The sequence below is a fragment of the Schistocerca nitens genome, chromosome 2, assembly GCF_023898315.1.
Source record: "Schistocerca nitens isolate TAMUIC-IGC-003100 chromosome 2, iqSchNite1.1, whole genome shotgun sequence".
In the NCBI taxonomy this organism is placed as follows: Eukaryota; Metazoa; Arthropoda; class Insecta; order Orthoptera; family Acrididae; genus Schistocerca; species Schistocerca nitens.
In genome coordinates this window covers 783,507,112-783,534,849 of record NC_064615.1, presented here as the reverse complement: position 1 = coordinate 783,534,849, position 27,738 = coordinate 783,507,112, and the positions used below count along the sequence as shown (strand labels likewise).

Below are 27,738 nucleotides of genomic sequence, written 5' to 3'. Positions count from 1 at the left end.
CTCACACGATCGCTGTTTCCGGAATCCATGTTGATTCCTACATAGTAGATTCTGGGTTTCCAAAAATGTCATGATACTCGAGCAAAAAACATGTTCTAAAATTCTACAACAGATCGACGTCAGAGATATAGGTCTATAGTTTTGCGCATCTGCTCGACGACCCTTCTTGAAGACTGGGACTACCTGTGCTCTTTTCCAATCATTTGGAACCCTCCGTTCCTCTAGAGACTTGTGGTACACGGCTGTTAGAAGGGGGGCAAGTTCTTTCGCGTACTCTGTGTAGAATCGAATTGGTATCCCGTCAGGTCCAGTGGACTTTCCTCTGTTCAGTGATTCCAGTTGCTTTTCTATTCCTTGGACACTTATTTCGATGTTAGCCATTTTTTCGTTTGTGCGAGGATTTAGAGAAGGAACTGCAGTGCGGTCTTCCTCTGTGAAACAGCTTTGGAAAAAGGTGTTTAGTATTTCAGCTTTACGCGTGTCATCCTCTGTTTCAATGCCATCACCATCCCGGAGTGTCTGGATATGCTGTTTCGAGCCACTTACTGATTTAACGTAAGACCAGAACTTCCTAGGATTTTCTGTCAAGTCGGTACATAGAATTTTACTTTCGAATTCACTGAACGCTTCTCGCATAGCCCTCCTTACGCTAACTTTGACATCGTTTAGCTTCTGTTTGTCTGAGAGGTTTTGGCTGCGTTTAAACTTGGAGTGAAGCTCTCTTTCCTTTCGCAGTAGTTTCCTAACTTCGTTGTTGTACCACGGTGGGTTTTTCCCATCCCTCACAGTTTTACTCGGCACGTGCCTGTCTAAAACGCATTTTACGATTGCCTTGAACTTTTTCCATAAACACTCAACATTGTCAGTGTCGGAACAGCCATTGCACAGCCATTGCACAGCCATTGCCACTGTCACTCCTTCAGCTGTGGCTCTGAAGCCTCCCCAGACAGTAAAATCAAAGTCAAAGGCAAAGATTCAACTGCTGATGGAGATGAAAAGTAAGTAGCCAGACAGTGTCAATGTCTCTCTCTCTCTCTCTCTCTCTCTCTCTCTCTCTCTCTCTGACATCTTTCACGATTTGTATTCATAGTACAACACTGGATCATTAATGGGTTCAGGACACATGTGGAGGAACAGAAACTCCTCGCACAGAACACCCCCTGTGTTTGCGTTTACAGGAAAGGCATTTTAGAGTGTCTGATACCCCTGTACTATGGGGCTATCCCCTCCATCGCAAACCTGACTAGCAAAGAGGCCAAGGGAGGGGTAACTGTGTTTTTCAGTAACATATACCACTCCTATGCTCTCCCCATGGCTACTGACCTGCAAGCAGTTACAATTGAAATTTGTGTGTTAGAGGATCACTGTTCTTACCTCCACAAGATGTGATAAGACACTGAGGCTCTCACTCACCATGTAGAGCAGCTCTCTCCGAGCATTTTTCCTACTGGGAGACTTCGGTGCCCATTGTGTATTGTGGGGCTGGACATCTACTAGTCATCGGGGTTGGGTTTTGGAGAGTTTTGTGATGTTTCACAAGCTGTACATCCTCAGCACAGGCTCCCATTCATTTCTGTGCTGCTACTGGGTCATCCTCAGCCATCGACCTCTCTTTCAGCTCTTCAGCCCTTGTGGAATCTGTTCAGTGGGAAGTTGCTGATGACCTTTATTCCAGTGACATGTCCCACTCTGAGTTCACCTACTGAAAGGGTGCAGCTGTGATGGATGATCAGAAGAGCCAACTGGACACTGTTCAGCCAGTTGGCTGTGTTTGAACACAAAAACAGCATCCAGGAGTGGGTGGACCACATCACATTAGTGCTCCACCATGCTGCTGACTCTTCCATCCTGAAGTGTCATCCTAAGAGGCCACCTGTCCCTTGATGGACTGATGAGTCTATTCAGTAATCTGGGTCAGGCGTATGGTTCTGCCATCAGGGCTACCCAGTGGTGAAAATCTTGCAGCCTTTCACTTAGCAAGGACAAAGGCTCAACACATCATCAAGGTGAGCAAGAAAAGGTCATGCCAAGCATTCCTGGACTCTATCAACCATTCTGCTTGTTCTGCAACAGTATGGGAAACCCTCTGGTGGATTTCTGGTAAAGGCAGTCAGTCACTTATAATGGCATTATTGAAACAGGGATGTATCCAAACAACATCTGTAGCTATCACACAGACAGTGACAGAGCATTTTGCGGTGACTACTGCTACTACCAGCCAGGATCCACCATTCTGTCATTAACCGTGTCACCGTGGAAAGGTGTGAGGTGGACTCAAGTCCAACAATTGCAGAGGCCTACAACTGCCCATTCTCCATATGGGATGTGGATTTGGCACTGTCTGCAGCTTGTGACACTGCACTCTGTCATGACGAAATCCAATAAAGCATGCTGCAAAACTTGAAACCAGCATCAAAGAAAGCCCTTTTACAATGTTTTAGTTGAATATGGCAGAAAGGCTACTTTCCAAAATAGTGGAGGGAGGCAATTTTGATACCTCTCCTCTAAGCAGGAAAGAACTGAACATGTCCCAGTAGTTACCGGAGCATTGCCTTAATGAGCTGTTTAGGAGAGACCTTGGAGCAAATTGTTTAGCAAAAACTGGTCTGGATGTTAGAGACCAGGCAGCTCCTAAGATGCTGTCAGTGTGGATTCATGAGATTTTGGTCCACTGTCTACAACCTGACCTTGCTAGAGGTGGCTTACCAGCGGGCTTTGGCTTTCCTATGTAAATAGCATTGTACAGGTATGTTCTTAGACATCAGTAAGGTGTACCACACTACTTGGTGACAGTTTTCTAGGGCAACTCCAACAATGGGGCTTCCATGGTCACCGCCCCATCTTCATTTGGTAATTCTTATCAAAACTCTTTTTTCTGCAACAGGTTGGTGACATTCTGTTGATTAGTTGCTAAAACAAGAATTGTGTTCCTCAGGGCAATGTTTTAAGTGTTACCCTCTTTGCCATAGCCAAAAACAGCATCACATCTATGGTGAGAAGTCCTGTACAGTGTTCCTTATTCGTGGCCAATCTTGCAGTTTCTGTTCCTCCATCAGGATTGCAACAGCAACCTGTCAGTTGCAGCTTAAAGTAAAGAGGGTGGAGGAGGGGCTGCAAAGACTGATTTTATATTTTCTGCAGAGAAGTGTGTAAGTGTTCATTTTAATCATTCTTGTCATACCTGAATTGCGTATGTGGAACACCATTCTCCCTTTCAAAGATTGTGCAGTTTTTGGACCTAATGTTTGATTCCAAACTGTCATGGTTACCACACCAAAAGGCAAGGGCCCAGAAGGCACTGAACATTTTGAAGTGTATCAGCCACAGGTTTTGGGGAGTGGGCAGGTTGCGTCGCCTCAGGTTTTACAGGGCTATCGTGTGATTGCGGTTGGACTATGGGTGCAGAGTGTACAGGTCTGCAATGCCTTCTTACCGGAGGTGATTGACACTGAATGTCATTCAACATATGTTTTAATCCCAGGTGCAGCACCTCTCACTCTTTCACTGTTGTGTTACAGTGTGTGACATAGAGTGATTGTGTGGTCACTGAGTGAGGTGGCGCAGTAGTCAATCCACTGGATTCACATTCAGGAGGATGACGGTTCAAACCCACATCCGGCCATCCAGATTGAGGTCTTCCGTGATTTCCCTAAATTGCTCCAGGAAAATGCCGGGATGGATCCTTTGAAAGGGCGTAGCCAATTTCCTTCTTTATCCTAGACACAATCTGAGCTTGTGCTCTGTCTCTAATGACTTCAAAGTTGACAGGACGTTAAACCTAATTTTCCTTCCTTGTGTGGGTAAACATGAGTGAGGAGTGAGTGAGTGAGTGAGTGAGTGAGTGAGCGAGTGAGTGACATTTTGTAGGTTTCCTCCTCACTATGTGACAACAATTATAGTCATTTTATTCACATTAATTTCTTTTAATATGTGTGCAAGGGCATTGGTAACCTCACCGTTGAGTGAATGTAATCTTCAAACACATACATTCGAGTTCTCGAAAATCCTATTGTGTCAGAAGAGCTCTATCTTCTGAACAGATGTCTTGCGACCCGTTTTAGCTCTGCCACAGGATAAATAGCAGTTGACTTTTCCTTCTGCCAACAACCTATTCCCTATCCTTATACACTTACCAGGCATAACCCGAAAGTAAGTCACTCAAGCATGTGCTCAGCAGAGTGAATTGGATGCTGTGAGACATCCATATCAAAGAGCTCAGAATACAGTAAGAGACAACATGTCATCTCATGAAACAATTAATGCTGCGTTGCAGTCAGGATCGGGGTCAGGGTCAGGTTCAGGTGAAGTTTGAAAACCAAACCATCAGGAGAGAACCTAACAGCTTTTCAGGTTTGAGGGCAAAATCACTGCGAACAATTAAAGAGAGCAGTATACAATTGTAGCAAGACTTTCTGAATTCCATTAATCATTTCCCGTCAGTCATAAGAGTATGAGTGTCAAGCAAGGTGATCTTGTGTAAAAGCAGATCAGCATCAATCTCTCCTATAATGAATGGTGGCATTATTTTAAGTACTCCAGCTGACATGGCAGTGGCTTGGCATAACATCTGATGGCAACAAAGATACAACATTCTTACACTGGGAAGAAGAGGATGTAGTTGGACTTTAGTTTAGAGAGCCGAGAAGAATATAATGGCGCCTTCTCTATGAGGAAATTGGAAAATTTCTTGTCTGCTGCTAAGACTACAGCCCCAGGACCAAATGGCACTTTGTATAGAATGTTGTCAGCTATTGGGGAAGGGGGGGGGGGGGGGAACACCTACATGTGATAATGTGGACAATGCCTAAATCTAAATTCATGGAGGGAACCCATTATGACATTCCTTCTAAAATCATGTAAGAATGATACCTTCACAATCAGTTGGGACCCTTGCTGTTCATGTTGTATATTAATGACCTTGTGGACAATATTAATAGTAACCTCAGACATTTTGCAGATGGTGCAGTTATCTGTAAGGAAGTACTGTTGAAAGAATCGATCAGATATTGATAAGATTTCAGAGCGGTACAAAGATTGGCAACTTGCTTTAAATGTTCAGAAATGTAAAATTGTGCACTGAACAAAACGAAAAAACATAGTATCCTATGGCTATAACATTAGTGAGTTACAGTTGGAATTGGCCAACTTGTACAAATACCTGGGTGTAACACGTTGTAGGGATGTGAAATGGAATGATCACATAGTCTAAGTCATAGGTGAAGTAGGTGGCAGACTTCAGTTTATTGATAAATGCAGTCAGTTTACAAAGGAGATTACTTAAGAAATCACGTGTGTGACCAATTATAGAATACTGCTGAAGTGTTTGGGACCTATACCAAATAGGACTAACAGGACATATCGAATGAATACAGAGAAGGGCAGCATGAATGAACAAAGATTTGTTTGATCCATGGGGAAGTGTCACAGAGATGCTGAAAAAACTGAACTGGAAGACTTTTGAAGATAGGATGTAAACTATCCTGACAAAACCTACTTAACAAAGTTTCAAATACTAGTTTTAAATGATTGTAGGAATATACTACAAGCCCCCCTCCCTGTGCTCCTGGTACTGCTGATCACTCCACAAAACAGCTTTGGAGCACACCATTGGTGACCCAGTATTATCCTAGTCTGGAATGCGTTAATCAGCTACTTAGACAGGGCCATGATTTCCTAAAATCATGCCCTGAAATGAGATGCATTCTGTCTGAAATTTTTCCCACCGCACCTAGAATAGCTTTCTGTCGCCCTCCCAATCTCCGCAATATTCTTGTCAGACCCTGTCCCCCTCCTGCACTCATTTCCCTACCCTATGGCTTCTACCCCTGTGACCGTCCCCGCTGCAAGACTTGCCCTGTGCACCCTCCTACCACCACCTACAATAGCCCTGTAACTGAGAAAACATATACTATCAAAGAGAGAGCCACCTGCGAAACGACATGTCATATACCAGCTACTATGTAAACACTTGTTCAGCCTTCTACATTGACATGACTACCGCCAAATTATCAATTAGGATGAAGGCAGAGGATATATACTGGCAAATCACAATATCCTGTTGCATAGCATGCTCTGCAACATGACATTCGTTACCTTGGCACCTGTTTCACCACGCACGCCATATGGATTCTTCCCCCAGACACCAGTTTCTCAGAACTCCGCAGTTGGGAACTAGTACTAACAACATGTCCTTGGTTCTCGCCACCCACCTGGCCTTAATTTACGTTAATTTCTTCTGTCTTAGCTTTTCTTCACTGTAACTACTCTTTGCTTCACTCCGTTTTAATCTCCTACATCTTTCATTGTCTTTCCAGTCTATTTTTCACAGCCCCCGCCCATTTCTGTTATGTACAATGCACTTAGCTTCTCACTCTTATTAACTCGTGCACGATGTTTTAGGAGTAATCTCTGTCTTGCAAATTACTCTGTCTTCTACCTTTAAGCTCTCAGATTTTTAAATCTCGTCTGATGCAGTCACCAAAATGTCTTTCCTTCTCATCCTGTATGGTAAGTCTCCCCAGACCTGCAGTTCTGGGTGACTTTCCCAAAATCTACCCTTTTTCCTAGACCTCTCCAGTCCTTTTCGTTCACCCTTCTTCCTCCCCCTTCGACCCTTCTGCCTGAAGAAGGCGCCACTGGCTCCAAAAGCTTGCCAATCACAACAGTCTTTTATATGTGTGTTCTACCACTTGGTGAGTAGATTTTTTTATACATCCAATTAAACAAGGTTATACAGATAAGGAACAGCAGAGGGCCTATAACACTACCTTGGGGAACACCAGTAATTGCTTCTATTTTACTTGATGACTTTCCATCAGTTACTATGAACTGTGACCTCTCTGGCAGGAAATGACAAATCCAGTTACACAACTGAGATGATATTCCATAAGCACACAATTTCACTACAACCCGCTTGTGTGGTACAGTGTCAAAAGCTTCTGGAAATGTAGAAATTCGGACTCAATTTGAAATCCCTCATCAGTAGCCCTCAACACTTTGTGTGAGCAAACTTTGTGTGTTTCACAAGAATGATGTTTTCTAAATCCTTGTTGACTGTGTATCAATAGGCCATTCTTTTAGAGATAATTCATAATGTTTGATTGTAATATATGTTTCAAAATCCTGGTGCATATCAGTGTTAATGATATGGTCCTGTAATTTAATGGCTTACTCATACTACCTTTCTTGAATATTGGTGTGACCTGTGCAACTTTCCAGTCTTTGGGTACAGATCTTGCGTCATGCGAGCGGTTGTATGTGATTGTTAAGTATGGAGCTATTGCATCAGTGTACTCTGAAAGGAACCTAAGTGGCATACAGTCTGGACCAGAAGACTTGCTTCTATTGTGATTATTAAGAATGGAGGTATTGCATCAGCGTACTCTGAAAGGAACTTAAACGGTATACAGTCTGGACTGGAAGACTTGCTTTTATTAAGTTACTTCACTGTTCCGAGGATATCTACTTCTAAGTTATTTGTGTTGGTAACTATTTTTTATTCAAATTTTGGAATATTTTTACTTTGGATTCTTTGATGAAGGCGTTTCGGAAGGCTGTTTTTAGTAACTCTGCTTTGGTAGCACTGTCATCGATAGTATTTCGATTGCTATTGTGCAGAGAAGGAATTGATTGTGCCTTACTGATAGTATACTTTACGTAGGACCAGAATCTCTTTGGATTTTCTGCCAGGTTTTGAGACAAAGTTTTGTTGTGGATACTACAATAAGCATCTCACATTTTAAAGTACACACTAAATTTCGAGCTCCTGTAAAAGATCACCAGTCTTGGAGACTTTGCGTTCGTTTAAATTTGGCATGCTTTTTTCGTTGTTTCTGCAACAGGTTCTGACCCATTTGTGTATCAAGGGGGATCAGTCTGATATCTTGTTTTTTCTACTGGCAACTTCCACGTATGTACTCCCTTCTCAAGGGTTCTCAAAAACTTGTGACCAGCACACAATTCTATTAATTTTTCTCCTTTGTCATTTCACCAAGAATGATCTCTCCCACTATTTTCTGTCTCGGACCTTCACTGATGACCGTCTTCCAGTCTTCTACTATGGAGCTATTGCATCAGTGTACTCTGAAAGGAACCTAAGTGGTATACAGTCTGGACCAGAAGACTTGCTTTTATTGTGATTATTAAGAATGGAGGTATTGCATCAGCATACTCTGAAAGGATCTTAAACGGTATACAGTCTGGACTGGAAGACTTGCTTTTATAGTCATCCCCCTTATGATATTTAAGAGACAGTCAAATGAAAACAAGACAGATGGAAAAAGTAAGTAAACTGTTTTTTATTGCAAAAGTAATCGCTATATCTGCTAAATTACTTTATTCCACTGTGAGACAAGCCAGTCAATGCCTTCAAAAAGGTGTTTGCCATGGTCTATAGAACCATAATTGTAATTGGGTGTGCACCTATTCCTTTGAAACAAATTAACACAGACCGAGAGATTGGGACTGTATGGAGGATGTGTTAAGGGATTTTCAGCAAGACTTCTGCAGTGTACTAGAAACAACCCTGGTAACAGGTGGGCTCGCATGTTGCCAAGGTTGTTTTGACTACGCTGCAGAAGATTGTCTTGTAAGCCCGTACACATCCTCCATATAGTCCTGCTCTCTCCCCATGTCATTTCCATATTTTTGGAGCCCTGAAGAAAGACTTCTGTGGTAGTCAATTTGCTTCAGACAAAGAGGTGACCACATGGGTACAATCATGGTTCAGTAGACAACCGCAAACGTTTTTCCATAAAGGCATTGAACGTCTTGTCTCAAAGTGGGATAAATGTGTTTACAGCTATGGTATTACTTTTGAAAAAATAAACAATTCACTTATATTTTTTTCTGTCTGTCTCATTTTCATTTGACTGCTCCTTATATTTCATGATTTTGTTAATGTTCTCATAAACTGATTCAGTTTCCCTGTCTCCTGCGTCTGTCTGTGTTGTGTATAACTGTATGATTATCCATTCAATTTTGTCATAAGCTTTTTCTGTACACAACACTATATTCTGTTGTCTGTTTCCATACTCATTATTGTTCCCACTCCTGCTTCAGCACTATCTGATTCAGTATGAAATAATCCTATAATCCCCACTCCAAAAATCTCCATCTTTTGGCCACTGCATCCCACTGATTCCTAAAATATCAGTTTGCATCCCACCAGTTTATACTGTTCGTATTTCTTGTTTTTCACCCTGCCTGTGATATCAACATGCTCAACCTAATTAGAAAGCCTCCCCCCCCCACCCCCCCACCCCCCACAACAGCTTCTCCCAAGTAGACACCCACATAGAAATGTGAATGTGGGATTATTTTATCTCCGACATATTTTATTTTACACATTGTTATTTTTAGCAGAGAACTGCGTATACTGAGGAAAGATAATGTGGTAGTTACTTGTTGTCTTCCAAATAACACTACTGTAGCCAGTAAAGTAGTTCCTACTACACCCATAGGCAGCATCACAGTTGCTTGGCATTGTGAGTAACTGAACTGGAGGATTCAGTCAGTTGTAGTGATCTCGATGACAATAACGTGGTGAGCACAAATAATGGGAACATTCTTTTTGATATGTGCGATACAGTGAAGTTGTGAAATGTTTAGTATGTAACAAAGAGTGTTACGAAATGTAATTTACAATGCATTTTTCTGTGTGCTATGCCAATGAATATGAGAAATATCAAGGAGAAGAATATGTTGCAGTGCTATTGGAATTAAAGGAACATGCTAATGTGAAGGACTTAAAAAGTAGCGAAGTGTCTGTCCATTTGAGTTACAGAATAGTTCTTCATATAGCCCAAAAAGTAAGCCCATTTACTGAAGGAGACTCTGTGAAAGAAGTGACTGTGATGACCACTGAAGAAATGTGAGCATATTTGGTAGAAGATTTTGAAAGAGTAAGTGTGTCTCCTTAGTTTATTATGTGACATGTTCAGGAAATGGGTGCAGATGTGCTAGGGGAACTGGTTGTTGTGGCATGTAGGTTTGTGAATTATTCCTTAGCTGTCAGTTAGAATGGTGTCATCAGATACAACACAGTTAGCTATTTTTAATAGGTGTGTTGATGACAAGTTGAACGTCACAGAGGAATTGTTGGGTATAGTTCCCCTTAAGGGAACCACCGTGGTGTTGGACATTTTCAAAGGTGTTGAAAGAGCTGTTGAAAACACTGACCTGGTCTTTGAGTTGGTAGCCCTGCACAAGGCCACACGTACGGAGACAGAGCTCTTGTGAAAGATAAGTAATTTAGGTTGTAATTAATTGTAGTTGAACACTTTGAACTAATTAAATACATTCTTTAGTGTACTATTCAAGCTCACCATTAAAAGTTTTTCTTTTATTTGCGTAGTGTTCTAGTAATTGCGAAAAGTTCGTTTGTTTACTTACTGCTGCCTGGGCCAAATTTTTCGTGTGTGCATATTTAGCATTATACCGGAATTGTAAGTACATTTGCTGTAGTTTAACTGATTAAATGCATTCATTAGGGTGCTTTTCAAGCTCAACATTAAAGGTTTTTCTTTTATTTGCGTATTGTTTCAGTAATCCCTAAAAGTTAGTTTTGTTTATGTTGCGGCTTTTCCTTACTATTCGAGTGTGCATACTTAGCGTTATACCACAATCTTAAGTGCATTTGTTATAGATTAACTAATTAAATACGTTCATTAGTGTGCCCTTCAAGCTTGCCAGTAAAGGTTTTTCTTTTATTTACGTATTCTTCCACTTATTGCAAAAAATTCGTTTTGGTTACATTCGGCTGTTTAGGCCTAATTTTTGATCGTGCATATTTAGCACTATACCACAAATTTAAGTGCATTTGGTAATAGTTTACTTACATATTGGTTTCCAAAACATATTTAGTGTCCTTTTGCATCTGTGTTTAATATATTATCATTATCACTTAGTAAATCTTGTAACTAATTTCCAAACTACCATGGATACTAAGTGTGTGAGCTGCAGTAGGAAAGTTAGTTCAGGGGTTTTGTGCAGCTGTTGTGACAGGTGGTTTCATTGGGGAAATTGTAGCGGCGTGGGAATTGGGGAAGCAAACGAGACTCTTCCATTCTTTTGCAGGGTTTGCTCAAGAGATAGGATTATAGCTGAACAGGAGGAGCGAATTAGAGCCCTTCAGGCTGATTTGGACAGAGCGAGGGAGAAACTGAAGAGGTTATTGGGGGAGGACGGTAAACAGCGGTGGGAAGTGGTAGCTGGGAACAGGGGCCACAGAAAGAGGACAGTGTCTGACAGTTTCCCAATTGGCACAACCAATAGATTTGCCTTGCTACCACAGTTAAGTAAGGAAGAGGCTCCAGTAGAAGTAGATGTAGTTAAGATGCAACAGAATCTCACTAGGAAACCAACTGTTTCAAAAAAGTAGAAAGTAAGAGGAAAGTTCTGTTGCTAGGTAGCAGCCATGGAAGAGGTGTGGGCCAGATTTTGCAGGAAAAATTAGGTGACAGGTAGCAGGTCACAAACTTTTTCAAGCCAAGTGCATGTCTTAGCCAGGTGGTAGAGGATATAGGTTCCTTGTGTAAGGGTTTCACAAAGCAGGATCATGTGATTATAGTGGGTGGAGTGGGAAACAGTGTTGATAGGGATCAGGTCTACAACATTGAGTGTGACCTGGTGAAAATAGCCTCGGCAACAACCCATATCAATGTTGGGCTGGTGCCTGCTTTTGTGCGGCATGATCAGCCCCAATTGAACCGCTCTGTCAGGAGGGTAAATATGGAGTTGCATCAGTTGCGTAGGGTGGCCACTCTGTCAGACATTGGATTGGTTCCTGTCGAGGCTATTGATAGGGGGGATTTCACAAGGCATGGCCTACACCTCAATAGGAAAGGGGAGGGTAAACTGGCAGGGTTGTTAGCGAAATTCATAAGGGGGGACACTAGTACTCATGGATGTACCTCTTTTTTAGACTAATATCAGTGTCCAATGAGAAGTTCAGGCAGGCAGGTGCTACAGAGGTCCAAAACTCACAAAATTCTCACAACAGGAAAGTAAATAATAATGTTACCGTATTTAACCAAAATATTGGTGGATTAAAGAAGAGAGTAGATTCTCACAAAAGTAAAGTAAAAAGTAATGTTACCATTTTTCACCGAAATATCCCGGGACTGAAGAGTAAAGTAGATGAGCTCCTGGTTTGTATAGATGACACTGAATCTTATAATGTAATAGATATACTATGCCTGTTCGAGCATCACATTGTGTCTGATATGGAAAAGGTATATATCAGTGGTTATAAACTAGCTGCACATATGAGTAGAGAGAATAAGGTGAGAGGAGGAGTTGCCATATGTGTCAAAAGTTATCGCTGTGTAGAAAGCTTGGATACAAAAAAGTTTTCTCTAGAGCAACATATAGAAGCATGTGCCTGTCAACTTAAACTGAAGGAGGGCTCTTTTATAATTGTAACAGTATGTAGGTCCCCTTCAGGAAACTTTCATTTATTCCTGGAAAACTTGGATGCCTTGTTGTGCTATCTGTCAGATAGGGGAAAGCGAATTATTATTTGTGGGGACTTCAGTGTTGATTCACTGAAAGAGTGTAATAGGAAGAATGATCTGTAAGTCTTGCTCAGTTCTTTCAGTTTGACATCTGTCATTAATTTTCCTACTCGGGTAGTAAAGGACAGCAGCACATTGATAGATAACAGTTTTATAGACCAAGATAGGTTTAAAAACATAAATTCTTGTCCTGTTGAGAATGGCCTTTCTGATCATGATGCTCAACTAATTCCAGTATATGACATAGCTCCATTCAGTAATTCAAAACTACCCTCCCAAGTTGTGCATTCAATTAATGACTCAACAATTAGAAATTTCAGAGAAAATCTTCAGCAGCTAGACTGGGATGAGGTGTACAAGGAACTTGATGCTAATTTAAAATATAACTTATTTCATGATACACTTGTAAGAGAATTTGAAAACTGTTTCCCCAAGAAAGTAGTTAAATCTAATTATACCATCTTCCTCAATCAGCTTCTTCTCTTTTGTGTACTAAAGACGTTCGTCTATATAAAGTGTTAGTTAACTTCATCAAGAGTACTGGTTACAATCTGTAGGTTTTAATGGTGTACATAAATTATAAATATGTCTTGCTGATGAAGATATTTCAGAAGTGGTGTGAACTGTAAGCCAAGACACTTTTAATTATTTTCCAATTCAATTCAATTTTTAAAACATTATGTACAAAACTGTAACAGTTAAGCTTTTTATTCTTGTAAATATGCATTTCTGTATTTGTTTATTCAATTATGTGTACATTGTCACTATGTGTTGCTGATGGCTAAATTGAGTACACACTCAAAAGGCCAATTAAAAAAAATAAAAATAAAAAAAGAAACCATGCAAAAAAACCTTGGCTTACTAAAGGAATAAAAATATCTTGTAACCACAAAAGGGAACTGTGTCTAACAACAAGAAAGAGTAATGACCCAGAAACAGCCAAATATTATAAAAACTATTGTGCTACATTAAGAAAGGTTATTAAAAAGTCCAGAAGCATGTGATTAATACCTCTGATAACAAAATCAAAACAATTTGGAATATTATTACAAGGGAGACAGGGCAACCAAGAGCACAGGATGATGGCATCAGCATCCAAGTGAATGGAAACTTGATAAACAACAAGCCGGAAGTCGAAAACATTTGGAATAATCATTTCTTAAATGTTGTAGAGAAAATAGGATCTAAATGTTCATTAGAAGAAGCAAGGCACTTAATGGAAGAGACCTTACCCACACCATTTGATACAATTGAAATGCCATCCACCGCTCCTTCTGAAATTAGGAAGATAATAAACTCTCTCAAGAATAAAAGCTCACATGGGATTGATGGCATTTCCAGCAGGGTAATAAAAGCTTGTTCCCAAGAAATAAGTAGGATTCTTAGCCACATATGCAATAGCTCTCTGAAGCAGGGTATTTTCCCAGATAGACTGAAGTCTGCCATTGTTAAAACACTGCATAAAAAAGGGGATATGTCTGATGTCAACAACTACCACCCAATCTCTCTTCCGACTAGCTTATCCAAAATTCTTGAAAAAGTAATGTATTGTAGAGTAGCTTCACACCTTTGTAAAAATAAAGTTTGAACAAAATGTCAGTTTGGTTTACAGAAGGGTTTTTCAATGGAAAATGCTATATATACTTTCACTAATGAAATATTAAATGCTCTGAGTAACCAGAAGTCACCCGTTGGGATTTTTTGTGATTTATCAAAGGCTTTTGATTGTGTAAATCATGGAATACTTTTAGGTAAGCTCAAGAACTGTGGTATGAATGGGACAGTGCTCAAATGGTTTAAATCATACCTAACTGGAAGAGTGCAGAAAGTTGAAATAAGCAGTTCACATAATATGCAAAAAACTGGTGATTTCTCAAACTGGGCAACAATCAAGAATGGGGTGCCGCAAGGTTTGGTCTTGGGTCCTCTGCTGTTCTTAATATATATTAATGACTTGCCATTCTGTATTCACGAAGATGCAAAGCTGGTACTTTTTTTCCTATGATACAAGTATAGCTATCACACCCAACAGACATGAATTACCTGGTGAAATTGTAAACGGATGTTTTTCAGAAAATCATTAAGTGGTTCTCTGCAAATGGGCTCTCATTAAACTTTGACAAAACACAGTATATACAGTTCCACACAATAAATGGAATGACACCATTAATAAATATAGACTTCGATCAGAAATCGGTAGCTAAGGTAGAGTATTCAAAATTTCTAGGCATGTGCATTGATGAGGGGTTGAACTGGAAAAAACACACTGAGGATTTGTTGAAAAGTTTGAGTTCAGCTACTTATGCTATTAGGGGCATTGCAAATTTTGGTGATATACATCTCAGTAAATTAGCTTACCACACCTATTTTCATTCTCTGCTTTTGTATGGCATCATATTCTGGGGTAACTCATCATTGAGTAAAAGAGTGTTCATTGCACAAAAGCATGTAATCAGAATGATTGCTGGAGCTCATCCAAGATCATCCTGCAGACACTTATTTAAAGAGCTAGCCTCACAACATATATATTCACTTATGAAATTTGTTATTAACAATCCGAACGAATTCAAAAGTAATAGCAGTGTACATGGCTACAACACTAGGAGAAAGGATGATCTTCACTACTCAAGGTTAAATCTAACTTTGGCTCAGAAGGGGGTAAATTATGCTGCCACAAAAGTCTTTGGTCACTTACCTAATAGCATCAAAAGTCTGACAGATAACCATATAGCATTTAAAAGGAAATAAAAGAATTTCTTAATGGCATCTCCTACTCATTAGATGAATTTGTGGATATAGCAAGTGGGTAATTTCCCCAAACCCCACAAAATAAATAAATAAATAAAAATAAAAAAAATTAAAAATATTAAGTGTTATGTAATATTTTGTGTAATGTAATATCTTGTATAGACACCTGTTATTAACCTGACACGTTCCACATCATTACGAAGTGTCGTATCCATGATCTGTGGAACAAGTACTAATCGAATCTAATCTAAACCTGAGTTGGAATATGCTCGTTTCTGTTGCAACAGATGGGGCACCGTCGTTGCTGGGAGTCAATGTTGGATTTATAACACAGATGAAAGAACATATAAAACGTGTTCTTGGCACAACACATGATCTCCTTGGAATCCACTGCATTCTACATCAAAAGAATCTTTGTGCAAAGTACATTAAAGTTAAAAATGTTATGTTTTGTAATCGCGACAGGAATGGTTGTGGGGTTGCCGCTAACGAAAACGCAGCGGGACCGAATGGGAGTGACCCGCAAACAAACCAGCACACACAATGGAAACACGATGTCTGTAAGTGAGATATCAACCGACTCAATGCAAATACTAGAATGACTTGCTGAGTGAGAGGCAGCTACCTAAATACACAATTGGCCGCTGGGACCACGTGCTCTATAGTGGCGCCCTTACAGTAGACTCGGGCCCAGGAGTGTGCACAGCCACGGCCTACGGTGTTACTGCTCCAGAGACCTCTAGTGGTCATTGAGTTCCATGTCATCTGGTGCGGATTTGAAACCTGTGGCGCTCGGTAGCAGATTATGGATACCATGGTACAAATTTCATCCAGTCAAGCAACCTGAGACATAAGCAGTTTAAAACTTTTCTTGAAGAAAGTGGTGGTCAGTATGGTGATCTCCCGTGTCACTGTAATGTGCACTAGTGGAGTAGGGGTAATGTGTTAGATCGATTCTTTGAGTTAGAAGTCAAAATAGCATTGCTTATGTCTAATCAAAATCATCCTGTTCCTAAGTTGCAAGGAAAAAACCTGGACTTGTGATTTAACTAGCCATGCTGATTTAACACCTCACTTGAATGATTTAAACACCTCACCCCAAGGCAAGGGCATTATCAAAACAGATATGTATTATAGGATCAAAGGCTCCAAAACGGCACTGGATCTGTGGACAAATCAAATGCTGGCTGAAAATGCTGTGCATTTTCCAAAGCCATCACACGTGCTTACTGCAGACATTAGTCTATCTGAAAAAATCCTACAAAATCTTCGTGATCAGTTTGAGTTTGCGTTTCAAAGCATAGAAATGTTGCCTGTTAAGTTTCAGCTCTTTGTAAACCCATATTCAGTGGCCAACAATGTTCCTACCAGGTACCAAAGCAAACTTAAATTTACAATTTGGTAGTCTGTTGAAGGACAAATATAATCACAAAGAAGATATGACTGATTTCTACAAAAATGTTACCCAAACCGGATTTATGAGGTTGTATGCACCTTGTGCATGGATATTATATATGTGAACAAACAATTCTTTCCTTTTATTAAATTATCAAAGTCCAAATCCCGAAACACCCTGTCAGATCACAACCTAACATGCAGGCTTCAAATTACAAATATTGCAAACACTGGTAAACTAGTTAAAGAAAAATTAAACAGGAAATGTCCATGTAATTGTTCTGTACTAGTAGCAAAAATGGTATTACATTGTGTTGTTAATACCAGATCTGTTTCCTGTCTTTCCTAATTGCTGCATCCCACACACCACTTCCCCTGCACTAGTAGCAGTACAGAGGATGATGATGTCACATGCTGAACTCCTCTTCCTTGGTAACACATACAGAGGTGTGGGCTGATGTCACACTAGCACAACCTGTCTTCCCCCGTACTGTAGCAATCTCCTTCTTGCCCACCAACAGGAGGAATTGCTGCATTCCTCCGTACAATCCTAGCAATGAGGAGTGGTGTTACTTATGTTTCACGAGGCACATCCGTGGGCTGCTGTGCCCATTCACCTCTCAGATCCTTACTGTCTTCACTGTAACTTGAGCAAGAGACACAAAGAACTACCAGTTGGGCCAAGATTTTTTAAAAGGGGAATTACTCCATCATTTCCATTTTATCCTTTCTTTTACAGATAGAATGTGCTCACAAGTTTAAGTAATTGGAGTTATATTGCTGTATTAGTGTATTTCTCTTCTCTCACATTACACATTTTGCCTTTTAAGATAATGCCTGTTGATTTAGAGAAATCAAGAGGAGAGTTAGAAATTGTAAGATTATACTACTACACAGAAACAAAATGATTGCCAATAGTTACTTTTGAGCGGTGAAACTCCAGTAATGCCAACAGACACACATTAAATACAAAACACTAACCTAGTTTTCAGTTACATACGAAAACTAGAATAACTTTTCGTACTTTTAATGTGTGGCTGTTGAAGGTAATAGAATTTCACCTCCTGAAAGTAAGTACTGGGCAATCTTTCTGTTTCCTTGTACTTTCGTAGTTTTCTCCAGTGAATTTTTCTTTAGACAGAACCATAAGATTATTGAAACCAAACTGTAAAATAAGTGAGATAGATATGTCATCAAACTTTCAGGACAATCCTTAGATGTTTACATTTACAAGGAATCCATAATAATATTTTGAGACCTATCTTCATTGATTCAATACTTTTATATGCAGAAGAGAGCATAAACTTATGTGTGAACTCAAATCTTTGCTTCAGAAAGAAAAATCTATCTGAAGTACAATGGAAATCACGATCAGTCCTTGGATAGCCAACTGTATATAGTGTACACCAAATACCTTGATAAACGTTTCTCCCCAAGAGTAACTACCCTGCAGATCACTGATCTTCGCTGTACTCAACACCTTATTCCACTGAAACAGTAAAAGAAATTATTAATCATGACATATCAAATCTTCGTATTTGGCCAAAAAGGGATAAGCCTGAAGAAAACAATGAAAAAATTATCTATAGTTTTATGTGAGGAACATCATTTCAAACCTTTTCTTTTTGCTCGATGACACCCACCACAAATTAATGAAAGGAAACAAGTTTATTGCTTACTGCAATTTCGCTGTTGATGTAGTAAAATTTTGACGTCACACATGATGTTTAAATTTATTACTTCTTTACTACTGACTCCATTTGCAGCACATTTTGCAGACCATACCTGCATATATCACTGAATGTATCTTCAAAATGATGTCATTGTGTGACACAGTTCAGGAGATATGATGTCATAAAGATTGAGATGTGTGAAAAACTAGCTTTCATTCAAATGGAACACACATTATCCAAACTAGTCTCATCCATGTGATTTGAGACTTTCTCGGCGTATTCCATTCGTGAAATCTTCTCGGGTGATCAGCCGAGTAAAGGCGTCGTCTTCTCGCAACGTTTCGAAGGGTTTCGTACCCATCATCTTCGCTTGAAGATGATGGGTACGAAACCCTTCGAAACGTTGCGAGAAGACGACGCCTTTACTCGGCTGATCACCCGAGAAGATTTCACGAATAGTCTCATCCAGTATTTAATAATGAGAGGACTTAGTGACTTCCAACAAACATTAAAATGTAATTTTAAACCTTTTCAAAACTTTCTCATGCTTACCATCAAATTTAACATGTTAACTCATTTGCACTCAGACATTTGAAACTGTGTTATATGTGGGAGTTCAATTCTTTATGGAGTCAAAGGGTGGGGTTTACTGGTTTCTTCTAAGATAGAAACAAAGAGGAATGCATTGAAATGTGTGGTCAATATACGATGCAGAACTCACCTAAAAACTCTGCTCAGCTTTTATAAGACCCATGAGATCAGTGTTGGGTTATGGCTGTGTATTTTACCACGATGGGGCAAGAAATTCGACATCTGAACTAAACAGACTTCACTATTGCTGTATTGAAATATGCACTGGAGCCATGCTATTCACACCTATGAAGGCTGTCTTTGTTGAGGAAATTTGTGAATAAATGCACATTAAAATGAATCTCACAGATAGGACACTTTTTAATTAACAGATTAATGAAGTATTGGGCAAACACAAAAAAAGTACCTACTTCACTAGAAATGGAAGAGAGCCACTGATTATGAAATTCCTTCAATGTTGAACTTGGCATGAAAATAAAATATGAAACCATACCAGAATTTCTTGGGCCAATCAGCTACTGAAATGAAAATGTACTAACCTTCAGTAACATCCTACTATGTAAAGATTTGTCCAAACTTGAAGACTGAAATCAACATTTTGCTCAGTTCCACCTTTCTGAATTCACCAAAGATTTATACAGATCAAGCAAAGGCAGGCAGTGACAACTCAGTAGGATGCACAATACTACAGAAAATTATCAAGCGTACGTGGAAGCCATCACTGTTAGGAAAGCAGTAAAATACTGTAGATCTTGCATACTACTAACCAACTTCCTAAGTGCAGTGAAAAGCCTCAGAAAATCAAACAGTAACAAAAGTGTGGCACATATACTTATATACTTTATTAAAGAAGTCACTACAAATAAACCAGCAGGTGTACTAACAATTTGTTGTGGATTCAAGGGTGCAGTGGAATTTTTCATAAAGACACAAATGAGAGCTTGGTGAAATGAAAAATTAATTAGGTAAAATTCTGCTTATAGACTTGTTTACCAGGTTGAGCTTAATCAATGAAAAAGTGACAAATATAACACACGGACACTATAGGATTGGACCAAGGTCTCAAAAGGATTGCGTTACGGCAGGTTGCAACCTGTAATTGAATTATATTCCTTGTTTACTAATTGGATAGAAACAAGTGGTTCATATCAACTGTTGTGCACTTGGGCTTAAATCTATGGCAAATTTCCAGCTCACTTGTTCTGAACAGTACTGGAGGTATCTCCATAATGCAATTTTTGCAGTGAAAAAAAAGGGGGGGGGGAATAAAAGAAAGAGAAATGTACCATCCGCTACACTCTTGTAACAGATACAAGTCACAACAAAAATCATTTATCTGAACATTGGGTAATGCAGAGGTTTCCCTTCCGACTTTGCCTAGAGTATTGTTGTCAGCCTTAAACATGTCATTCAGCTATTAAAATATATATGTTCTAACTGTCCATATACACTACGCACATGGTTTGAAGGTGTTTTATATGACGATATGTCTTTTTTTTTATTGTGTGATTAGTTTGGGTAGTTTCTAGTGGTGTCTCTTTCAGTCATTTATTCATACCAAGATTTTTTGTAAATAGCAATTAACCAAGTGCAGAGTAGAATAGCCATGACAGAAAATCATATACAGGGTTATTACAAATGATTGAAGCGATTTCATAAATTCACTGTAGCTCCATTCATTGACATATGGTCATGACACACTACAGATACGTAGAAAAACTCATAAAGTTTTGTTCGGCTGAAGCCGCAGTTCAGGTTTCTGCCGCCAGAGCGCTCGAGAGCGCAGTGAGACAAAATGGCGACAGGAGCCGAGAAAGCGTATGTCGTGCTTGAAATGCACTCACAGCAGTCAGTCATAACAGTGCAACGACACTTCAGGACCAAGTTCAACAAAGATCCACCAACTGCTAACTCCATTCGGCGATGGTATGCGCAGTTTAAAGCTTCTGGATGCCTCTGTAAGGGTAAATCAACGGGTCGGCCTGCAGTGAGCGAAGAAACGGTTGAACGCGTGCGGGCAAGTTTCACGCGTAGCCCGCGGAAATCGACGAATAAAGCAAGCAGGGAGCTAAACGTACCACAGCCGACGGTTTGGAAAATCTTATGGAAAAGGCTAAAGCAGAAGCCTTACCGTTTACAATTGCTACAAGCCCTGACACCCGATGACAAAGTCAAACGCTTGGAATTTTCGGCGCGGTTACAACAGCTCATGGAAGAGGATGCGTTCAGTGCGAAACTTGTTTTCAGTGATGAAGCAACATTTTTTCTTAATGGTGAAGTGAACAGACACAATGTGCGAATCTGGGCGGTAGAGAATCCTCACGCATTCGTGCAGCAAATTCGCAATCCACCAAAAGTTAACGTGTTTTGTGCAATCTCACGGTTTAAAGTTTACGGTCCATTTTTCTTCTGCGAAAAAAACGTTAGAGGACACGTGTATCTGGACATGCTGGAAAATTGGCTCATGCCACAACTGGAGACCGACAGCGCCGACTTCATCTTTCAACAGGATGGTGCTCCACCGCACTTCCATCATGATGTTCGGCATTTCTTAAACAGGAGATTGGAAAACCGATGGATCGGTCGTGGTGGAGATCATGATCAGCAATTCATGTCATGGCCTCCACGCTCTCCCGACTTAACCCCATGCGATTTCTTTCTGTGGGGTTATGTGAAAGGTTCAGTGTTTAAACCTCCTCTACCAAGGAACGTGCCAGAACTGCGAGCTCGCATCAACGATGCTTTCGAACTCATTGATGGGGACATGCTGCGCCGAGTGTGGGAGGAACTTCATTATCGGCTTGATGTCTGCCGAATCACTAAAGCGGCACATATCGAACATTTGTGAATGCCTAAAAAAACTTTTTGAGTTTTTGTATGTGTGTGCAAATAATAAAGTTATTGTAGAGCTGTGAAATCGCTTCAATCATTTGTAATAACCCTGTAAATACAAATGGTTGCTTATGTGCTTTAATTTTTGTTCTAGGCTGTTGAAAATCCAACCCATCAAGAAATCCGAGATGTACTTTCTTCAGCGGGCTTAAAAATTGGAGTGGAAAATAAATACTACTGTCGAGAACGAAGCAAAGAGATGCTGTACAGAGGCCGAATTAGAGTGCAGCTTAAAAATGATGATGGAACACCATTTAATCCAGACTTACCAACAAGTAAAGTAAAATATTGATGAAAAATCATTGAGAAATGTAGTTTATAATATGTGAACCACAATGACTGGAGTCATATGAAATTTGCGTTAAACCAGATACACTAGAAACAAAAGTGAAGTATAATTTCAGCAGAGTTGTTGTAGCACTTATTCTGACTCAATATGTCTATCACAATGTAACTACTAGTTCCAGTCTCCTAATTGAGCAGCCAACTATGTCTGTTATTATACAGGGTGACTTATCACTTTGTAATGACATACAGTTAGTGCTGGAAGGAATCAAAAAATTATTCGCCGCTTATCATATTAACCAGTATTTGCAGTCATCACTACTTTATTGAAGCTCACAAGCAACAAGTTGAAAAAACATAAAACTTCTCTTCTTCTTCAGCTTTGTTAGGACCCTTCAGGATCACATGTGGCTTGTTTTGCACATCTTCTTTCTTCCCAATACCTCTTCAAACTCTCCCTTCCTCTGTTTCTTTATTCTTTTGTTAAGACAACTTTGATTTTGATGTCCGGCCACCTGTGACCGTCCACCAACCCTTTACACTTCTCCCTGTCGTGTACTACTGCCTGCAGATTCCTTTCTTTTATTCCTACAGCTTTTCAGTCATCTCGTACTTCCTTCACCCAGTTGTTTCCTGTATGACATGTTGCATTCAGTATCTTCTTAAGCAACCTCTCCATATCCATCCTCATGATGTGCCCAACAAATCGTAACCTCCTCTTCTGTATCTCACTCGGTATGGGTTCAATATTTTCATACAGTTCCTGTTGTGTTCTGTGTATCCAGATATCCCCATGTTTTTTGGTGCCCCATATGCATCTCAAAATTTTCCGCTCCTCCTCCTCTAACTGTATACAAGCTCTCTTGCCGACTGTGATCATTTCTGATGCATGCAGAGCAGCATTTCTCACAATTGCTGTGTAGTGTCACAATTTGGCATTCTGTGGCATCTTTCTTGCCATATGTTGTTTTCACCACATGCTGAAGCTTCTGCTAAAGCTGTGCCCTGTCTACTGTGCTACTGTTGCTCCGTTTGCCACCAATTATCTTCTCTCCCAAATAACGAAAACCACTTGGCCATCAATCGTCCAGTCAGACTGAGTGTTCAATGTGTTGGTCTTCTTATATGCAATCTTCCATCTGACCTTTTCTGCTGTTTCGGCTAGATTTTTAGTGCTGTCTTTCCCTCTTCTTCTGTCTCATTTAAGAGTGCCACGTCATCTGCGAATGCCAGGCAGTCCACTGTTGCATTATGTTTGACCTTGTACCCTGTTTGCACACTTTGATCTTCATGTTACTGTTTAGTTGTTTCCACTGTCTCACTACTTTGTCCAAAACTAGGTTAAATAAAATTGGTGACAGGCCAACATGCCGGACTCCTGTTTTTATTTCGAAGCTGTCTGACAGTGTACTGCGATGTCTGATCCTGTCAGTAGTGTCACTTAATGTTTCCTTTATTATTGCATGTGTTGTAGCATCCAGTCCTCTATCTTGTAACACATCAAGCAGAGTACTTCTGTCAGCTGAATCGTAGGCCTTTTAGAAGTCCACAAATGTCACTATTATCTTTTTTCCTTTCCTGTGTCTGTGTTCTATTACCCTTTTTGTTCCAAATATCTGTTCTGTACAGTTCCTCCCTTTTTTAAAGCCACACAGCTCTTATTGTCGGCCACTCTGTTTAGCAAGATTCTTGACAAAACCTTGTGCCCTATGTTCAAGAGTAAGATGCCCCTATAGGTATCCATTACTTTCTTGTCTCCGTTCTTGTGTAGTAGTATTATAGTGGCTTCTTTCCAGTCTATGGATATTTTCTTATTTCTCAGATATCCATTATTATACAGTACATACTTCTTTCTATTTCAGACCCACCCACTTGATCTTTTCAGCACAGATACCATCATTGCCTGATTCCTTGTTGTTTTTGAGGTTTTTAATTGCCCCTGCTACTTCTACCCTGGTGGGTGCATTTGTCTAGACTATCCTGACGTTCGTCCCTAGAGCATAAGTGTGTCCACTTTACTGTCGGTGCTTCTGCATTCAGCAAATCACTAAAATACCTAGCCATTTCCTCCCACACCTCTTTCTTGCCAATTTTTATTGTGCCTTCGTGTCCTATTACGGAGGGTTCTTTCGCCTTGAAGCCTTTAATTCTGCTCTTCATTTCTCTGCTAAAGATTTGTGATTTGTGTTTCTTGAAGGCTTTGTTTGCTTCTTCAAATTTCTCATTCCATCTACTTCTGTCAGCATTTCTGATTATTTCTCTAGCAATTTTTCTTGCATTCTGGAAGTTCGACTAGTCTTCTTGCTTTTTACATGATTGCCATTTCATCCATACTTTCCTCCTGGTCTTGACTGCATTCTCACATTCAGCTGTCCACCACTCGTGCTTCCTTTCCTTGTTGTTAGTAGCCAGGTGCACTGCCTCTTCTTCCATCATATATCCCACTCTCTTCCAATGACTCTGAACTATCATTCTCTTTACATACTCTGCTCTGTGCTTTTTCAGAAGATCTAGGTCGATTCTGTGAGTGTTTATGGTCCTACGTTTCCTTGCTCTGTTGGGTATCCATCTGCATTTTATTTCGACAAGGTAGTAATCTGATTCCATCCTGCTATTTTTCCTCACTTTCGTGTTGATAATCTCTCTGTGATTCTTGTCACGGATTGCTACAAGGTCTAGCTGTTTTTCCCCAATCCTGTTTCCAGGGTTGGCCGACATTGTTTTTTTGCTTGCCTTAGTTTGGTAATGTGTGGTCATTATTCTCATCTTGTGTCACCTACAAAGGTCCACTAACCTCTCACAATTCTTGTTTGTTCTCTTGTGGGCTGGATAACGTTCCACAGGACCTCTAAACTTCCTTTCCATGCCTATTTGCACATTAAAATCTCCTAGCAAAATAGACACCTCTTTTGTCCACATCTGTCACTACCTTATCCAAAGTGGACCAAAAATGTTCAATTCCTGCTTCATCTTTTTTGTTCTTATCATTTGTTGGTGCATGTGCATATGCAACCTATTGTACAGGTTTTGTTTCCTATTTTTGCTGTCAGATATGACAGTATCTCATTTGTGCCCTTCTACACATTGATACTATCCAGGTATCTACGATCTACTACAAAGGCTGTGCCAAACATAAAAGGTTGCTTTGGCACCCAAACACCGGGTTTCCCTTTCAGTATTACATATCCCTCTGCTTCCATTGTGCTTTCGTCCGTCAATCTTGTTTCCTTTAGTGCCAGTATGCCGTCCCAAGTTATCTCATACTGTCAAGAACTTGCTTTAGCTTGCCCACCTTCATCATTGTCTGTATGTTTATGGTTCCCATTTTAAAAGTCTGTTTTGGTCTGATTTTGTGTCCATAATTTAGATTGGATTTTGAGGTACTGGTAGGTTTGCAGTTTCGTTTCGCACATGATGCAGGCTCCCCAGAATTTTATAGCCTGCTTGCTTTGACCTCGGTCAATAAGGGTTAGCCCCCTGAGGTATATTTGTAATTATCACATGCTTCAGACTGCTTCACAAGCCGAAGTTTCACCTTTGGCTACTGCATTTGCAGCAGCGTGGTTACAACTGAGGTGGTTAGCCCCAGAGGATGTAATCAGGCCACCCCACTGGGATCAGACACCTTTTGTGGCCGCTCCACTGGAGCACAGATGCCACTTTGTTGTGAGAAGGTTTTTCCGCCTTGATGACCATTGGGATTTGCCAGATCTTTTGAAATGACTGGCCATCTTCTTCCACCCCTCAAGCTGTTGCCCTTTTCCCGCTACAATTTTGATTGAGAATGATAAGGAAAAAGGATAGGCTTAGCATAGGCTTGGGTTACCCTTCTGATAGCTAAGCTACCACTGGCATAGCCCTCCAGATCCAGGGCACGCAAACCTCCTCACCCACACGGATATTGCTATGTTAAGGCAGTGTCCCCTTAGGAGGAAAAACATAAAACTAAATAATTCATAAGCAAAATGATCATATTATAAAGATACCATACAGAAGTTTGGTCTAAATGAAACATCTTGGTCACAAGATGCACAAAAAGTTTTCGTTGTAAATGAATTTGTACTTCCTCCAGGTTTGACTGAGTAGAACTACTTGGTGAATAAAGCTGAATGAATGTGACATACTTTTACTTTTATGCTAATTTCTCACATGCCTTCTCTGTCATCTGTGCGTGGCTGACTGTACCGGCCACTGAAGCTTTTCCTCTAAACAAAAGACTGCCTTTAATTGTATACTACACTGTTGGTCAAACAAAATAACGGAAGATGAATTCTTGTCTGCAAGTCGTCTCTTCTTTCTCCTGGCAGTATTTTTAACATGTGTCAAAAGTTACAACAACATTTTCAAAAATAATATGTGAACATAATAACTTCAAATGAAGTCTCAACCCAAGGACCTATTGGCTAGTAGTTAACTGTGCTGGAAGACTGCAATAACAGTCTTTTGCTATACATGGCAGCCATTAAGCAGGAAAGTATTTGTTGTTGTTCTTAAAGTTGTGCTGGTAAAAAGACAGAGCAGTCATTGTGACTCACTTTATGTACAAGGGTGTACTGAAAATTAATGCCTCCAAATTTTTTGTGTGAAAACCCATAAAGCTTTTTAAATAAAACAAACTTTATTAACATTCTACATATTTATTCTTCATGTCTGCATATTTATTTCCCAACATAATCACCCTGGTGACATACACATTTCTCCCAACAAGAGACCAGTTTATTGACACCATCACCCCCTCACTATGAATGTGAAGTCCACAAAGACACTCTTAAAGTTTTGGAAACAGATGAAAATCGGTTGGGGCCAGTTGAGACTGCGTGGAGGATGATTGATGACAGTAAACCCAAGGTATTTGATTCTTACAGATGTCACAGCCCTCATGTATGGTTTGGAATTGTTGTGCTGAGGGAAGAGTACTCCATTTGTTGAAAGTTAGAGGCTTGATTACAGCATACTTTCCTCACACACCAACATAGTTACATTACACACCATCATGTTACACGCTACAATTAAGAACGTTCTAGTGGCAGAGGAATGTAACTTGCGTCAGCAAAACAGCAAAGTCGACCGAGTAAAATGCGTGATATATATGACCAGCAGAACAATGCTCATATCAGAGCACAAAAAGGGCAAATATGCTCCAGTTTTAAAGACTCTGACTGAAAAGAGGGGTACCAGCTGCCTCACTCGACCCTCAACCTTCCTCAGCACCTTTAAAAATTTTCCAAAAGATTTCGGGATGCAAACATATTTGCACTCTTAATTTGCAAGTCACCTCTCACTCCCACAAGCTCCCCTAATGTAACTTGCTCACACCCATTAGTTTATTGTTGTAAGTCACTCGTATCCATCCACTCTCACTTGCCCATTCTCACTCACTCATTCAGCCCAACTCATTGTCATTATCTCTTTGTATCTCTCTGTCACCGTCTAACGTCTCACACCCACAATCTTCTTTTTTCTGTCCTACTACTGCTGTCTCCTCTCACTGTCACTGTCTCCTCTTGTTCCCTCTTATTGCTATTTCATTCATTCCTTCCCACTGCTGCTGTCACTATCTCTCTCTTCCTCGCTGTCATAGGGTCTGTCTGTCATTGTCAGTGGCTCTCGCCCACCTCCACTTTCTCCTTCTCTTTATC

The 27,738-nt window shown here is 40.1% G+C and overlaps 1 protein-coding gene across 1 annotated transcript in view; it reads left to right on the top strand.

Moving 5' to 3' along the window:
* Positions 1 to 27,738, top strand: part of LOC126237037 (signal recognition particle 19 kDa protein) — an 81,416-nt gene that overhangs the window by 46,648 nt on the left and 7,030 nt on the right. The window contains exon 3 of the mRNA XM_049946798.1: positions 21,909 to 22,089. Within this exon, the coding sequence (XP_049802755.1) occupies positions 21,909 to 22,089 (181 nt within the window). The remainder of the gene's footprint in view (positions 1 to 21,908; positions 22,090 to 27,738) is intronic.